General features: G+C 27.3%; 1 protein-coding gene across 2 annotated transcripts in view; it reads left to right on the top strand.

The window, feature by feature from the left end:
• The window catches only part of LOC142238358 (uncharacterized), a 37,983-nt gene extending 23,330 nt beyond the window's left edge, over window positions 1-14,653 (top strand). For both annotated transcript variants that reach the window (XM_075309971.1, XM_075309972.1), the window contains exons 3-8: window positions 7,394-7,486; window positions 7,559-7,862; window positions 8,019-8,105; window positions 8,179-8,283; window positions 13,567-13,710; window positions 13,789-14,653. In XM_075309971.1, the coding sequence (XP_075166086.1) occupies window positions 7,394-7,486; window positions 7,559-7,862; window positions 8,019-8,105; window positions 8,179-8,283; window positions 13,567-13,710; window positions 13,789-14,304 (1,249 nt within the window). In that variant the 3' untranslated portion in view covers window positions 14,305-14,653. The remainder of the gene's footprint in view (window positions 1-7,393; window positions 7,487-7,558; window positions 7,863-8,018; window positions 8,106-8,178; window positions 8,284-13,566; window positions 13,711-13,788) is intronic.
• The last annotated feature ends 3,744 nt before the right edge of the window (window positions 14,654-18,397 follow it).

The following is an 18,397-nucleotide window of genomic DNA, read 5'->3' as shown; positions in this document are numbered from 1 at the left end:
TTTTTTTGTTTTAATTTTTACAAAAATTTCTACAGAAATAAAATTTTGACAAAATTTTCAATAAAAAAATGTTGACACAATTTTCAATGGAAAAAAAAGGTTGACACAATTTTCTGTAGAAATAAAATTTTGACAAAATTTTCTAAAAAAATACAATTTTGAGAAAATTTTCTGAAGATATAAATTTTTGACAAAAATATTCTATAGAAATAAAATTTTGACAAAAGTTTCTACAGAAAAAAAACTTTGGCGAAATTTTCTATGAAAATAAAATTTCCAATAGAAATAAAATGTTGACAAAAATTTATATAGAAATAAAAGTTTGAGAAAATTTTCTATAGAAATACCATTTTAAGAAAATTTGCTATAGGAATAAAATTTTGACAAAATTATCTATAGAAATAAAATTTTGAGAAGAATTTCTATAGAAATAAGATTTTGACAAAATTCTATTGAAATAAAATTTGACCAAATTTTTAGAAATAAAATTTTGACAGCATTAGAAATGAAATCTTGACACAATTTTCTAAAGAAACAAAATTTTGACAAAATTTCCTATAGAATTTTGAGAAATTTTTTTAGAAATAAAAATTTGACAAAATTTTCTATAGAATTGAAATTTTGACAAAATTTTCTATAGAAATAAATTTTTGACAAAATTTTCTTTAGAAATAACATTTGACAAACATTTCTACAGAAATAAGATTTCTGTAGAAATAAAATTTTGCAAAAATTTCCAATAGAAATAAAATTTTGACAAAATTTTCTATAAAAATAAAATTTTGACAAAAATTTCTATAGAAATAAAACTTTGAGAAAATTTTCTATAGAAATACCAATTTAGGAAAATTTGCTATAGAAATAAAATTTTGACAAAATTATCTATAGAAATAAAATTTTGAGAAATAAGATTTTGACAAAATTCTATTGAAATAAAATTTGACCAAATTTTTATAGATATTAAATTTTGATAATTTTTTTTTTAAATTTTGACAAAATTTTCTGAAGAAATAAAATTTTCACAAAATTTTCCATAGAAATGAAAATTTTGACAAAATTTTCTATAGAAATAAAATTTTGCCAAAATTTTCTATAGAAATAAAAGTTTGCCAAAATTTTCTATAGAAATGAAAATGTTGACAAAATTTTCTAAAGAAATAAAATTTTGACAAAATTTCCAAAAGCAATAAAATTTTGACAAAAGAAATTAAATTTTACCAAAATTTTCTATGAAAATAAAATTTTGCAAAAATTTCCAATAGAAATAAAATTTTGACAAAATTTTCTATAAAAATAAAATTTTGACAAAAATTTCTATAGAAATAAAACTTTGAAAAAATTTTCTATAGAAATACCATTTTAAGAAAATTTGCTATAGAAATAAAATTTTGACAAAATTATCTATAGAAATAAAATTTTGAGAAATAAGATTTTGACAAAATTCTATTGAAATAAAATTTGACCAAATTTTTATAGAAATTAAATTTTGATAATTTTTTTTTTTAATTTTGACAAAATTTTCTATAGAAATGAAAATTTTGACAAAATTTTCTATAGAAATAAAATTTTGACAAAATTTTCTATAGAAATAAAATTTTACGAAATTTTCTATAGAAATAAAATTTTGATAAAATTTCCTACAGAAATAAAAGTTTGATAAAATTATTGATATAAAATTTTATTTCTATAGAAAAAGTGAAGTACCTCGTCCATCCACGCCTTTTGTAGCATATGTTAGCTCTCAAATAGGTGTTGCTTCTGGTTTTGACTTGTTCTCGAAAATTTGACAATATTTGACAATAAAATTTTGCCAAAATTTTCTATAGAAATAAAAGTTTGCCAAAATTTTCTATAGAAATGAAAATTTTGACAAAATTTTCTAAAGAAATAAAATTTTGACAAAATTTTCTAAAGAAATAAAATTTTGACAAAATTTCCAAAAGAAATAAAATTTGACAAAATTTCCAAAAGAAATTAAATTTTACCAAAATTTTCTATAAAAATAAAATTTTGCAAAAAATTCCAGTAGAAATAAAATTTTGACAAAATTTTCTATAAAAATAAAATTTTGACAAAAATTTCTATAGAAATAAAACTTTGAGAAAATTTTCTATAGAAATACCATTTTAAGAAAATTTGCTATAGAAATAAAATTTTGACAAAATTATCTATAGAAATAAAATTTTGAGAAATAAGATTTTGACAAAATTCTATTGAAATAAAATTTGACCAAATTTTTATAGAAATTAAATTTTGATAATTTTTTTTTAAATTTTGACAAAATTTTCTATAGAAATGAAAATTTTGACAAAATTTTCTAAAGAAAAAAAATTTTGACAAAATTTTCTATAGAAATAAAATTTTGACAAAATTTTCTATAGAAATAAAATTTTACGAAATTTTCTATAGACATAAAATTTTGATAAAATTTTTGATATAAAATTTTATTTCTATAGAAAAAGTGAAGTACCTCGTCCATCCACGCCTTGTGTAGCATATGTTAGCTCTGAAATAGGTGTTACTTCTGGTTTTGACTTGTTCTTGAAAATTTGACAATATTTCATTGTATGAATCATTTCACCATCCTATCCTCTTTTGTTATTGAATCTGTATTATGGTACTTTTTTTATTTATATAAATCAAATGGTATATATTGTATTAAGTACTCTTTTTGCAATAGCTTCCTTTCTAAAATTATTCCCATATTGAGCACCCAAGTTTATTTCTGTTTTTTTGGTAAAAAAAAAGTACCACCGATAAGAGCGGGTAAATACCCTACATATTGTCGACAAATTAGAATGTGATAAGATTTTGGTTTATTGCCTCTTTTGCCATTTGCATTATTTATCTCTGTCGTCTATTTGAAAAGTTTGCTTTTTCAATGATTCATACCACAAACATGTTATAAATAATACAGTCCATGTCTAGATAGATAAATACGATCAGATAGTTGTTTGTAGATATAGTTTACGTACGTAGACACTAAATATTTATTTATGATAATTCTAAATATATATTATAATAAAATGACTTTAGTTTTAAGAATTGGCTTTCTATTTAGAAATTTACCACATCCTGTACACCACATGGGACGATACTTGAGGGAAGCTTGGTTTAATTATTGTATTAAAATATTATTTAGGGGCCAACGGTATGGATGGCGTATAAGTATTATTAATTAATTAACAATACTTATACGTACTGGAGGTCATTCTTGCCATTATTCCATGAATTTTCGAAAATTTTATTTCTATTTTTCATGTTAGCCTGCTTCAATGAAGGTTAGTTTAAAGTCCAAATTATTTATACTACTCATTATTACAATATTAATGTAATTTCCATAAGAAATTAGCATATAAGACCCAAAATTTAAATTAATTTCCCCGCGCCAGATCTGTAATAAAGGCTATGGAAACTCGAATTAGCCAGCGATGAAACATGTGTATAGTCAGGCTTGTGTAGATTGGTATCTGGTCTTTCTTTTCAATAACTTAATAGTATCAATTCCTTTAATCTTCTTGTCCAATAAGCTCGAATAAATATTGTAATAAAAGTTTTTGTCAAAATGCTTGTATGCAAAATTTTCTTTTTATGCTGAAAAATTTCCACAAGATTTTTGACAAAATTTTCTATAGAACATTGTGCAAAATGTCTATTTCTATAGAAAGTAGAAAATTCTTTTGTTTTTATAAATTTTATAATTTTTTTCTACAGAAAATTATGTCAAAAATTTTCGTTTCTATAGATTTTGTAAAATTTTATTTGTACAGAAAAAAAATCTCCCAAAATTTTTTTCTATAGAAAAGTTTTTTCAAAATTTCTTTTTCTATAGAAAATTTTGTAAAAAATTCTGTTTCTATAGAACATTGTGCAAAATGTCAATTTCTTTAGGAAATGTTGTCAACATTTTTGTTTTTAAAATTTGTTTTAAATTTGATAATTTTTTCTTTAGAAAATTATGTCAAAATTTTTGGTTTCATAAATTTGGTTAAATTTTCTTTTATACAGAAAAATTCTTCAAAATTCTTTTCTATAGAAAATTTTTTTTCAAAATTTCTTTTCTATAGAGAGTTTTATCAAAATTTCTATATCTGTAAATTTTGTTTTGTCGATTTTTGTCAAAATTTCTATTTATATAGAACTTTGTGCAAAATGTCTATTTTTATAGAAAATTTTGCCAAAATTTCTATAGAAAATTTTTTCAAAATTTTTGTTTTGTTGATTTTTTTATTGCAGCTTTAAACCATACATTGACTAAACTACAATTGTAGCTTAACCAACAGAGGAAAAGAATGTTTGTCAAATTTATTTGGGCAAAGCCCTATAGACTGCAAGATGGTTGGATGGACGCGCGTTTCGGAATTACCACATTCCTCATCAGCATCCTCTACTTGCAGCAAAACTATCAACCAATTATCAGAATAAATTCAGGCAGTTTATTAAACCCAACAAAAACCACACTTGAACCGTCCGAAATTTGTTTTTATAAATTTTATATTTTGTTCTACAGAAAATTATGTCAGAATTTGTTGTTTTATAAATTCTTTTTCTACAGAAAATTATGTCAAAATTTTTGCTTTTATAAATTTTGTAAAATAATCTTTTTATACAGAAAAATGTCCTTAAATTTTTTTTTTCTATAGAAAAAATTTTTAAAATTTTTTTCGATAGAGAATTTTATCAAAATTTCTAGTTCTGTAAAAATTTCTATTTTTATAGAAAATTTTATCATCAGGGGTCATAAAAGAAATTATTATCCAGGGAGTATATATGACCATGGTTGGGTGGGCAATTGGAGGATTCCATCTTCCTTCATCTCGGGGTGATGTTCGGTAGTGTAGATGCAGTCCGTTTTATTTTTATTGGTACGGTCGTTAGGCAGGAGTTGGGGTGAACTCAAACCCAGGGAGTTATTATCCAGGGAGTATATATGACCATGGTTGGGTGGGTTAAATATCACCCGAACATCAACAATATTGTTACGTGCCGCTTGGCGCTGGAGATGCTTGTTTTGGCCAGCTAACTCAACCGGACTACCCTGGGTATGAGTTCATCCCAACTCCATCCTAACGACCGTACCAATAAAAAAAAAAAACGGACTGCATCTACACTACCGAACATCACCCCGAGATGAAGGAAGATGGAATCCTCCAATTGCCCATCCAACCAAGGTCATATATACTCCCTGGATAATAATTTCTTCAAAATTTTTATTTCTGTAGAACAAAATGTCTATTTCTATTGAAATTTTTGTCAACATTTCTGTAGAAAATTTTGTCAAAATGTTTGTTTTTATAAATGTTTATGTTTTTTTCTACAGAAAGTTGTACCAAAATTTTTGTTAAAAAATTTTAATTTTTTTTATATAAAACTTTGTGCAAAATGTCTATTTCTATAGAAAATTTTTTCAAAATTTTTGTTTTTATAAATGTAATATTTTTTTTTATAGAAAATTATGTCAAAATGTTTGTTTTTTTTACGGATTTTTTTTTTTATACGGAAAATTTCCTCAAGATTATTTTCTATAGAAAATTTTTTCAAATTTTTTTTTTCTATAGAGAATTTGATCAAAATTTCTATTTCTGTAAAAATTTGGCCACATTTTCTATTTTTATAGAAAATTTTGTCAACATTTCTATTTCTATAGAACAAAATGTCTATTTCTATTGAAATTTTTGCCAAAATTTCTGTAGAAAATTTTTTTCTACAGAAAGTTATGCCAAAATTTTTGTTAGAAAAAATTTTTAATTTTCTTTTTATATAGAACTTTATCAAAATGTCTATTTCTATAGAAATTTTTTTTCAAAATTTTTGTTTTTATAAATGTAATATTTTTTTCTACAGAAAATTATGTCAAATTTTATAAATTTTGTAAAATTTTCTTTTTATACAGAAAAATTTCCTCAAGATTTTTTTCTATAGAAAATTTTTTCAAAATTTTTTTTTCTATAGAGAATTTTAACAAAATTTCTATTTCTGTAAAAATTTGGCCAAATTTTTTATTTTTATAGAAAATTTTGTCAAAATTTCGATTTCTATGGAACAAAATGTCTATTTCTATTGATATTTTTGCCAAAATTTCTGTAGAAAATTTTGTCAAAATTTTTGTTTTTATACATTTTATATTTTTTTATACAGAAACTTATGCCAAAATTGTTGTTTTTTTTTTTAAATAATTTTCTTTTTATACCAAAAAATGTTCTCAAGATTTTTTTCCTATAGACATTTTTCTCAAGGTTTGGTTCTATTGAAAATATTGCCAAAATTTCTTTTTCTGAGGAAAATTTGGTCAACTTTTCAATTCCTGTAAAAAAAGTTTGTCAAAATTTCTATTTATATAGAAAATTTTGTCAAAGTTGTAAAATTTCTTTAGAAATTTTGGAAATTGTTGTTTTTATAAAATTTGTAAAAATTATAATATCCATTTCTATAAAAAAATCCTATTTGTATAGAAAATAGGGTTCAATCGCTATGAACCTACAGATTGACCATCTTATAAGAAATTTTGGGTTTTGATCATGATTTTCTCTAAGAAAACCACCACAATATTGATCTTAAATTTGTCTCATTATTTTTAGAAATATAGCACATATGGATACTCAAGCGTATAAATATTTTTAATTAATTAATAATACTCATACGCACTCCATAACACTCAATGTAATGACATAATTAGAAGTTAGAAATTTTTAGAAGGATATTGTCGTCAATAATTTAACTCAACTTCAAATATCGAAGTAAACACAAAACCAAATGAAAGGAGATGGAATAGGAGGCAATTCATTTTTCCTATTATTTATAGAATCGTTGCACATACGAACACTTATGCGTATGATTAATTAATTATATATATTAATTAATAATTAATTAATTAATAATACTTGTACAATCAATGTAATGTAGTTTTCTAAATTTTTTGGTTATGATATTCTATCGAAAATTTGTCTACAAATTTCCCCACTATTTGTAGAAATATTGCACTTTTATGCGTATAAGTATTATTAATTAATTAATTAATAACACTTATACGCACTACGTAACTCTTAATTTAATGAAATAATTTGAAAACTAGTATTTTGATATCCCAAAACTGTAGAAAAGATTATGGCATGTCAGAAATATTTCAATATATCTTTTTTTATCAAAAATTCCACATTGATGATTTCATTTATAAACCCTGGAGTAACCAAATTTTCCTAAAAATATGGACCATTAAATACCTCTTCTCGAATTAGAGTTAAAGTGTCATTTTGTTTAAGACCTATCATAATTTGCGAATTTTACTATTTTATTTATTTGGTCCATGTTACTATATAATCAAATTTCTCCGATTTTATTTCTCTATTATATGTTCTCCTATAATCCCAAAAATAATTTTTTAATTTTTTTTCAGAAATTTTCGATCACGCCCTTTAACCGAAATAGGTGCTACACAAACATTACGTGTACGAGGTGAAAAATATAATTCGCTACGAGCCACATTGGCGTAAGTTAAATCCGTCTTATCTCAATGTCTTTAAAAAATAATTGAAAATTATTTGATGTTTCAATTTTCTAGCGACCCTGATGATGAGGATCAAATTGAATTACGTGATAAGGGTTATGGATGTATACAACCCATATTGGATGAATTGATAAAGACCGAAGAAACCTATGTGGAGAATCTATGGACTGGCATTAGTAATTATGGCAATATATTCGAACGTAAAGATTTACCCATGGGCTTGAGAGGCAAAAAATATGTCCTCCTTGGAAATGTGGAACAATTAGCCGAATTTCATCGTGATGAATTTTTACCTATGTTACATAGAAATCGCCATGATTTGAAACGATTATTTGATGAATTTCTACATTATATAGAGGTAAGATAAAGTTGAGTATAAAATATATAGAAAGTGGCTTCAAAATGAATATAAATATAAATTAAATTTAAAAATAAATTTTATAATAACATTTTGTTTTTATTAATTGTATTAATTATTATTAATTTAATTTTTTATTTTATTTTATTTTTTCAGCAACATTGTTTTTATGGCTATGTTTTGTTTACAATGAACAAACAAAGTTCCTTGAAATTATGTGATATTTATAAAAATTATTTTAAGGTAATTTTATAGAGATATGATTTGTGATGACATTTATTTACAATAAAATTCTCTTTAACGCTTCCCTATACAGCTAATACAAACCGAGTTGGACGATAAATTGGGCATTAATAGTTTTCTGGTGCAACCCATTCAACGTATGGCTCGTTATCCTTTATTGTTGACACAATTCATTACGGTAAGTTGAGATTTATATTGGAATAAGTTTTATACCCTCCACCATAGGATGGGGGGGTATATTAACTTGTCATTCCGTTTGTAACACATCGAAATATTGCTCTAAGACCCTATAAAGTATATATATTCTGGGTCGTGGTGAAATTCTGAGTCGATCTAAGCATATCCGTCCGTCCGTCTGTTGAAATCACGCTAACTTCCGAACGAAACAAGCTAGCGACTTCAAACTTGGCACAAGTAGTTGTTATTGATGTAGGTCGGATGGTATTGCAAATGGACCATATCGGTCCACTTTTACGTATAGCCCCATATAAACAGACCCCCAGATTTGGCTTGTGGAGCCTCTAAGAGTAGCATATTTCATCCGATCTGGCTGAAATTTGGTACGTGATGTAAGTATATGGTCTCTAGCTACCATGCAAAAATTGGTCCATATCGGTCCATAATTATATATAGCCCCCATATAAACCGACCCCAGATTTGACCTTCGGGGCCTATTAGAGGAGCAAAATTCATCCGATCCGTTTGAAATGTGGTATGTGGTGTTAGTATATGGTCTCTAATAACCATGCACAAATTGGTCCATATCGGTCCATAATTATAACCCCCATATAAACCGTTCCCCAGATTTGCCCTCCGGAACCTCTTGTAGGAGTAAAATTCATCCGATCCGGTTGAAATTTGGAACGTGGTGCTAGTATGTGATCGCTAACAAACATGCAAGAATTTGTCCATATCGGTCCATAATTATATATAGCCCCCATATAAATCGATCCCCAGATTTGACCTCCGGAACCTCTTGGAGGAGCAAAATTCATCCGACTCGGTTGAATTTTGGTACGCGATGTTAGTATATGGTATCTAACAACCATGCAAAAATTGGTCCCTATCGGTCCATAATTATATATAGCCCCCATATAAACCGTTCCCCAGATTTGATCTCCGGAGCCTCTTCCGGGAGCATAATTCATCCGGTTGAAATTTGGAACATGGGGTTAGAATATGGCCGCTAATAACCATGCCAAAATTGGTCCATATTATATAGCCGATCCCCAATCACACAAAAATTGGTCCATATCGGTTCATAATCATGATTGCCACTCGAGCCAAAAATAATCTACCAAAATTTTATTTCTATAGAAAATTTTGTCAAAATTTTATTTTTATAGAAAATGTTGTCAAAATTTTATTTCTAAGAAAATTTTGTCAAAATTTTACGTCTATAGAAAATTTTGCAAAATTTTATTTCTACAGAAAATTTTGTCCAAATTTTATTTCTATAGAAAATTTTGTCCAAATTTTGCTTCTGTAGAAAATGTTGTCAAAATTTTATTTCTATAGAAACTTTTGTCAAACTTAATTATATACTTATTTAATCGGCCTTTTTTTAGTTTAATATATACCACGTATGGACTACCTTGCAATTAAGAAGACGGTGTTAGGAAGATACCTTGCCATCGGCAAGTTTTACCGCAATCCAAGTAATTCAATTGTGGATGACAGTCTTCAGTAGAAGTTTCTACGCAATCCATGGTAGAGGGTACATAAGCTTCGGCCTGGTCGAACTTACGGCCGTATATACTTGTTATTATATAAATTACTTGGATAAAAATATGGGGAAATTTAAAAACTTCACCTTTAAGCTAATCTAAAACTTAACAACGCTCAACAAATATGGCCGCTAATAACCATGCCAAAATTGGTCCATATTATATAGCCGATCCCCAATCACACAAAAATTGGTCCATATCGGTTCATAATCATGATTGCCACTCGAGCCAAAAATAATCTACCAAAATTTTATTTCTATAGAAAATTTTGTCAAAATTTTATTTCTATAGAAAATTTTGTCAAAATTTTATTTCTATAGAAAATTTTGTCAAAATTTTATTTTTATAGAAAATGTTGTCAAAATTTTATTTCTAAGAAAATTTTGTCAAAATTTTACGTCTATAGAAAATTTTGCAAAATTTTATTTCTACAGAAAATTTTGTCCAAATTTTATTTCTATAGAAAATTTTGTCCAAATTTTGCTTCTGTAGAAAATGTTGTCAAAATTTTATTTCTATAGAAACTTTTGTCAAACTTAATTATATACTTATTTAATCGGCCTTTTTTTAGTTTAATATATACCACGTATGGACTACCTTGCAATTAAGAAGACGGTGTTAGGAAGATACCTTGCCATCGGCAAGTTTTACCGCAATCCAAGTAATTCAATTGTGGATGACAGTCTTCAGTAGAAGTTTCTACGCAATCCATGGTAGAGGGTACATAAGCTTCGGCCTGGTCGAACTTACGGCCGTATATACTTGTTATTATATAAATTACTTGGATAAAAATATGGGGAAATTTAAAAACTTCACCTTTAAGCTAATCTAAAACTTAACAACGCTCAACAAATCATTTTAATGGCAATTTGTAGAATTATTGTATATATGGACACCTATGCGTATAAGTATTATTAATTAATTAATAGTACTTATACGTACAACATACATAATAAATAAAGCCTGGTAATTTGATATCCTCAAACTATTGTAGGATATCGCTGAGAAGATATTTTAATTGATTTGTGAATAAAATTTACATACTCGTATTTGAAATCAGTTGTAGGTCTAATTATATAAACATATCTGATGTAAGCAATATTTTTCAGAAAAAGAAAATTTTTCGATGTTGGCCATTATATTCTACCATTTGGTGAGATCACAATATTTGTCTTTAACATTTACCATATTTTGAAAAAATATTTCAAATAGGGACACTTATGCGAATAAGTATTATTCATTAATTAATAATACTTATACGCCCTACATACTCTCAAGGAAATGACGTAATTTGCAGACTTGTGGGGAGATCACAATATTAGTCTTCAAAATTTTCAATTATTTGTAGAATTATTGTACATATGGTCCCGGATGTATTTTTCAAGAGGCTCCGGTGGTCAAATCTGGGGATCGGTTTATATGGGGGCTATATATATTTATGGACCGATATAGACCCATGTTTGCATGGTTATTAGAGACCATATACTAACACCACATACCAAATTTCATCCGGATCGGATGAATTTTGTTCCTTCAAGAGGGTCCTGAGGTCCCAGATTTGAGGGATGAATTTTGCTCCTCCAAGAGGCTCCGGAGGTCAAATCTGGGAATCGGTTGATATGGAGGCTATATATAACTATGGACCTATATGGACTAATTTTTTCATAGTTGTTAGAGACTATATACTTACACCACGTAGCAAATTTCAACCGGATCGGATGAAAATTTCTCTTAAAAGAGGCTGCGGAGATCAAATCTGGGAATCTGCCTATAAGGGGGCTCTATATAAATATGGACCGATATGGATACATTTTTGCATGGTTTTTAGAGACCCTATATTAACAACACGTGCCAAATTTCAACCGGATCGAATGTACTTTGCTCCTCCAAGAGGCCTCGGAGGTCAAATCTTGGGATCGGTTTATACGGGGGCTATATATATTTATGGACCGATATAGACCAATTTTTGCATGGTTTTTAGAGACCCTATACTAACAACACGTGCCAAATTTCAACCGGATCGAATGTACTTTGCTCCTCCAAGAGGCTCCGTATGCCAAATCTGGGGATCGGTTTATATGGGGGCTATATATATTTATAGACCAATATAGACCAATTTTTGCATGGTTGTTAGAGACCATATACTAACACCACATATCAAATTTCAAACGGATCGGATGAATTTTCCTCCTCCGACAGGCTCCGGAGGTCAAATCTGGGGATCGGTTTATATGGGGGCTATATATAATTATGGACCGATATGAACCAATTTTTGCATGGATGTTAGAGGCCCTATACTTACACCACGTACCAAGTTTCCACAGGATTTGATGAAATTTGCTCCTCCAAGAGGCTCCGGAGGTCAAATCTGGGGATAGGTTTATATGGGGGCTATACGTAAACGTGGTCCGATATGGCCCATTTGCAATACCATCCGACCTACATCAATAACAACTACTTGTGCCAAGTTTCAGTCGATAGCTTGTTTCGTTCGGAAGTTAGCGTGATTTCAACAGACGGACGGACGGACATGCTTAGATCGACTGAGAATTTCACCATGACCCCGAATATATAAACTTTATGGGGTCTTAGACAAATATTTCGATGTGTTACAAACGGAATGACAAAGTTTATGTACCCCCCATCCTATGGTGGAGGGTATAACAATTTCCCATTAGTTAGAGAATTATTGCATATATGGGGACGCTACTGCGTATAAGTATTATAAATTAATTAATAATTCTTATACGCACTGCATAACTCCCATTATTTAGAGATTATTGCATATATGGGGACACTGCTGCCTATAAGTATTATAAACTTTCAATGTAAGGTGGATAATTTGAAGACTAGTGGTTTGATGACCCAAACTATTGTAGGATATCGTAGAAAAGATAATAAAATGTTCGAAATATTATATTTGTATAGATATTTTTTAACAAAACTGCCCCATTGAAGATTATTATGAATTATATATTTAATATGTATATTTAATATACTTTTAATTATGGTAATAATTTATCTTTAAACTATTTTCAATTAAAAGATTAACGGCCATTTTCATGTAGCTCCGTTAGACTTTAACTCCCAGTTAACAGAAAGCAAAATGGAAATATCATCTCTCCGGTTAACTTTAACTGAAAAATTTTTAGCAGTTAGGTGCCTAATTGATATATAGAATATATTGGCGGGATGACAGATATGTCTATAGTACGGTTTAAAAGTTCGTTAGCTAATGTAGCACTAACGGAGCTTCATGAAAATGGGGGTAATTCATTCAATTAATTATTTTTTTATCAAAATTTATTTCGCTTTAGACATTTCATGTTCTCCCCATGTATGTTATATTAAGTTAAAAATATTTAATTTTCACTTTTACGCATGCCCGCCTTAATAAAAATATTGAAATTTACTAAAAATTTTGGTCTACTGGTTTATTGATATAGAGTGCGTATAAGTATTATTAATTAGTTAATAACACTTATACGTCCAAGTGGCCTTCCGTTTATGAAGGACCAATCTTTTATATCGATTGACCTAAAATATTAATGAAATTATTCAAGAAAATCGTGGCAAAACTTTTACTGTTACTGTTCCAGTTAAATTAAAATTTAAATAAATTAATTGTAATCAAATTTAAATAAATAAAATGGGAAGCAATTCATGAAATATGGCCCAACAGCGCTTAATTAAAATCGTAAGCTAAAAAACTTTTTTTATTTCATTCATTTCAGACCCTATTCAAAAACCGTGATTTTGTTTTGAAACCTGTCATTGAGTCATGCTGTCGTTTGGAAAAGAAGCTGCGAACTCTTTTGACCACTATCAATGAATCGGAGATCATCAATGATATCGTATGTCTGAGTGAAACCCATGAGGTAAATATCACCCATCGATCCTAAATGTTCTAAAAATTTATCACTAATTTATTTTCTTCATCTTCCCCCCTTTCTTAGTTCAATACCGCCTATCAGGGTAAATTTCGCAAGGTCAGCGAATTCACTGTAGTCGATCATACCCTAAAACGTACCTATCGTTCCAAGGTATTCATCTTCGACAAATGTATTATCTACACCGAGATAAAGGGTAAACAATTAATATTCCATGGTCGTTATCCCTGTGAACATGTGGGCATAACACCCAAAACCAAATCCTTTACCCTCTTCTATGAGAATCGTAAGAAACAGGAATGTGATTTTATTGGAGATGCAGCTCTGATAGAACAATGGTTAGATTTGATTCGCGAGATGATAAGCTCTTATGCCGAAGAAGAGCGTCAACGATTTAAAGAGAAATTGGCCCTGGAACATGGAGAAGATCATATACATCCTAAACCTGCCAATCTATCACTCTTTCGAGATTCGAATCGTTTTAGTACGGATAGTGGTATAGGAAATATGTGGATTGTTCCGAAACCAGAAAGTGATCAGGAATCATTGACATCGAATCGTACCACATGGTATGCAACATAAATGGAATTCAGAGATGGTGGTTATACTGCCAGTAAACAAATAACAAAGACAACGATATATAGTCAGGTGTAGTTTATAGTAAATAATTTCTATTTTATATATATAATTGTTATATAACATATGTAGAATAATTGTAATGAAACAATAATTGTTTATTTTTTTTTTTAGATATTTTAGTTGTTATTATTATTGTTTAATTTTTAAGTAATTTTTATTAGCCATTAATTACAATTAAATCATTTAGTTTGATTGTTATTTAATTTATGTATGTCACAAAGTATGATAAAAAAATAATATGCCAAATATTCCATTAGTTAAGAAAAATAAAAATTTATTTTTAAATTAAAAATATTTGTTTTGCTTAAATTTGCTTATTTCTGTACACTACAAAAAAACCCTACTGGGATTAAAAAAAATTGATTTACTTATGATTTTGGTATTTAAAGAAGCAACATATATTTAAATCAGGTTTCTCTAAAACATATAATTGTTAATAAAAAAAACACAACTGTTTGACTACTAATTAAGTGGTATGGAGGGCGTATAAGTATTATTAATTAATTAATAATACTTATACGTACATGTGGCCTTTCATTGAGTAAATTATAAAAAATATAAAAAAATAAAATATAAACTATAAAATAGATAATTTCAATTAAAAAACAAGGGGAAAATCGACCTAATCTTGCTGTAAACGTTAAAAAATAAAATTCAAGAAAAAACCAAAGACGTAACACTGCATGTTTGGTGAGTTTGATGGCAGAGTAGAGGTTGTCACATTAAAATTCATATATCTCATATTAAAATTCATATAGCTTACTTGAGATTACCAAGTTTTTTCTCCTGTTCCTGAATGATAACCCAATTACCAACATTACGATGTATGATTGATTTTCTTGCTGGTGCTCTCAATTTCAAATAAAAATTTTGTATTCAAAGTATATTTTTTACTCAGTGTAGGTTATTTTCCAACTTTCTGTTTCCCCCATTTCAGTCTTACAAAATGTGAAGAAAACAAGTACATACTGCCGAAAGTTCGGCCAGGCCGAATCTTATGTACCCTCCACCATGGATTGAGTAGAAACTTCTACTTAAGACTGTCATCCACAGTATAATTCAATTCTTGACCCGGTATATGGAATATAGGGAAGTGTAAAAATAATTACCACCGGATATGAAATTTTGCGCGGTAATTAGAGAGCCGAATTGAAATATTGGGGTCGCTTTATAAGGGGCCTATATACAATTATGAACTGGTGTGGACTGATTTTTGTGTGATTGGGGATAGGTTTATCTGAAGACTATATATAACTATGTACCGATATTGACCAATTTTGGCATGGCTTGTAAAGACTAAATACTTAGACCACGTACCAAATTTCATCCGGATCGGATGAAATTTACTCCTCCAAGAGGTTCCGGAGATCAAATCCGTGGATCGGTTTTTATGCGGGCTATATATAACTATGGACCGATATGGACGAATTTTCGCAGATCGGATGAATTTTGCTGCTCCAATAGTCTCCGGAGGTCAAATCTGGGGATCGGTTTATGTAGGGGCTATATAGAATTATGGACCGATATGAACAAATTTTTGCATGGGTGTTAAAGGTCATAAACTAACACTACGTACCAAATTTGAAAGGGATCGGATGAATTTTGCTCCTCCAATAGGAGGTCAAATCTGTGGATCGGTTTATATGGGGGCTATATATAATTATGGAACGATATGGACATATTTTATCGTTAGAGAATATACAGTAACACCACGTGTCAAATTTGAACCGGATCTGATGAATGTTGCTCCTACAAGAGGCTCAGGAGGTCCAATCTGGGGATCGGTCCATAGGAGCTATATACAATTATCTACCGATATGGACCAATTTTTCCATGAGTGTTAAAGCTCATAAACTAACACTACGTACCAAATTTCAAATTTCTATAGAAATAAAATTTTTATAAAATTTTCTAAAGAAATAAAATTTTTAGGAATTTTTCTATAGAAATAATATTTTGAAATAATTTTATATGGAAATAAAATTTTGTATAGAAAAAAATTTTGACAAAATATTTTATAGAAATTAAATTTTGACAAAACTTTCTGCAGGTATAAGATGTTGACAGAATTTTCTATAGAAATAAAACGTTTACAATTTTTTTTATCGAACTGAAAATTGTTACAAAATTTTCTATAGAAACAAAGTTTGTGACAAAATTTTCTATAGAAATCAAATTTTGAGAAAATTTTTTATAGCAATAAAATTTTGAGAAAATTTTCTATGAAAATAAAATTTTGACCAAATTTTCTATAGAAATTTTGACAAAATCTTCTATAGAAATAATATTTTGACAAAATTTTCTTTAGAAATTGGAATTTTGAAAAATTTTCTATAGAAATAAAATTTTGAGAAATTTTTCTATAGAAATTAATTTTTGACAAAATTTTCTAAAGAAATAAAATTTTGAGAAAAATTTCTATGGAAATAAAATTTTGACAAAATTTTCTATAGAAGTAAAAATTTTGGCAAAATTTTCTATGAAGTAAGATTGTGGGAAATTTTCTATAGAAATAAAATGTTGTTGTTGTTTTTTTTTGATTTCAGCTTAAAACCATACATTGACTAAACTACAAGTGTAGCTTAACCAACAGAGGAAAATAATGCTTGTCAAATTTATTTGGGCAAAGCCCTATAGACTGCAAGATGGTTGGATGGACGCACGTTTCGGAATTACCACATTTTCTATAGAAATAAAATTTTGGAAAATTTTCTATAGAAATAAAATTTTGACAAAATTTTCGATAGAAATAAAATATTGACAAAATTTTCGATAGAAATAAAATATTGACAAAATTTTCTTTGGAAATGAAATTTTAACAAAATTTTCTATAGACATAAAATTTTGGAAATTTTTCTTTAGAATTAAAATTTTGGAAAATTTAATTTTGGAAAAGTTTTCTATAGAAGTAAAATTTTGCAAAATTTCCTATAGAAATAAAATTTTGCAAAATTTCCTATGGAAATAAAATTTTGATAAAATTTTCTATAGAAACAAAGTTTGTGACAAAATTTTCTATAGAAATCAAATTTTGAGAAAATTTTCTATAGCACAAAAATTTTGAGAAAATTTTCTATGACAATAAAATTTTGACCAAATTTTCTATAGAAATAAAATTTTGAGAAAATTTTCAATAGAAATAATATTTTGACAAAATTTTCTTTGGAAATGGAATTTTGGAAAAATTTTCTATAGAAATACAATTTTGAGAACATTTTCTATAGAAATTAATTTTTTACAAAATTTTCTAAAGAAATCAAATTTTGAGAAAATTTTCTATAGAAATAAAATTTTGATAAAATTTTCTATAGAAATAAAATTTTGAGAAAATTTTCTATAGAAATAAAATTGTTTTTGGCAAAATTTTCTATGAAGTAAAATTGTGGCAAATTTTCTATAGAAATAAAATTTTGACAAAATTTTCTGTGGAAATGAAATTTTGATAAAAATTTTCTATAGAAATAAAATTTTGACAAAATTTTCGATAGAAATAAAATATTGACAAAATTTTCTTTGGAAATGAAATTTTGAGAAAATTTTCAATAGAAATAATATTTTGACAAAATTTTCTTTGGAAATGGAATTTTGGAAAAATTTTCTATAGAAATACAATTTTGAGAACATTTTCTATAGAAATTAATTTTTTACAAAATTTTCTAAAGAAATCAAATTTTGAGAAAATTTTCTATAGAAATAAAATTTTGATAAAATTTTCTATAGAAATAAAATTTTGAGAAAATTTTCTATAGAAATAAAATTGTTTTTGGCAAAATTTTCTATGAAGTAAAATTGTGGCAAATTTTCTATGGAAATAAAATTTTGACAAAATTTTCTGTGGAAATGAAATTTTGACAAAAATTTTCTATAGAAATAAAATTTTGACAAAATTTTCGATAGAAATAAAATATTGACAAAATTTTCTTTGGAAATGAAATTTTGAGAAAATTTTCAATAGAAATAATATTTTGACAAAATTTTCTTTGGAAATGGAATTTTGGAAAAATTTTCTATAGAAATACAATTTTGAGAACATTTT

Source organism: Haematobia irritans, chromosome 5 (assembly GCF_050003625.1).
Source record: "Haematobia irritans isolate KBUSLIRL chromosome 5, ASM5000362v1, whole genome shotgun sequence".
NCBI lineage: Eukaryota > Metazoa > Arthropoda > Insecta > Diptera > Muscidae > Haematobia > Haematobia irritans.
Note: the sequence above shows the minus strand (reverse complement) of the source record. Positions and strands in the feature narration are given on the sequence as shown.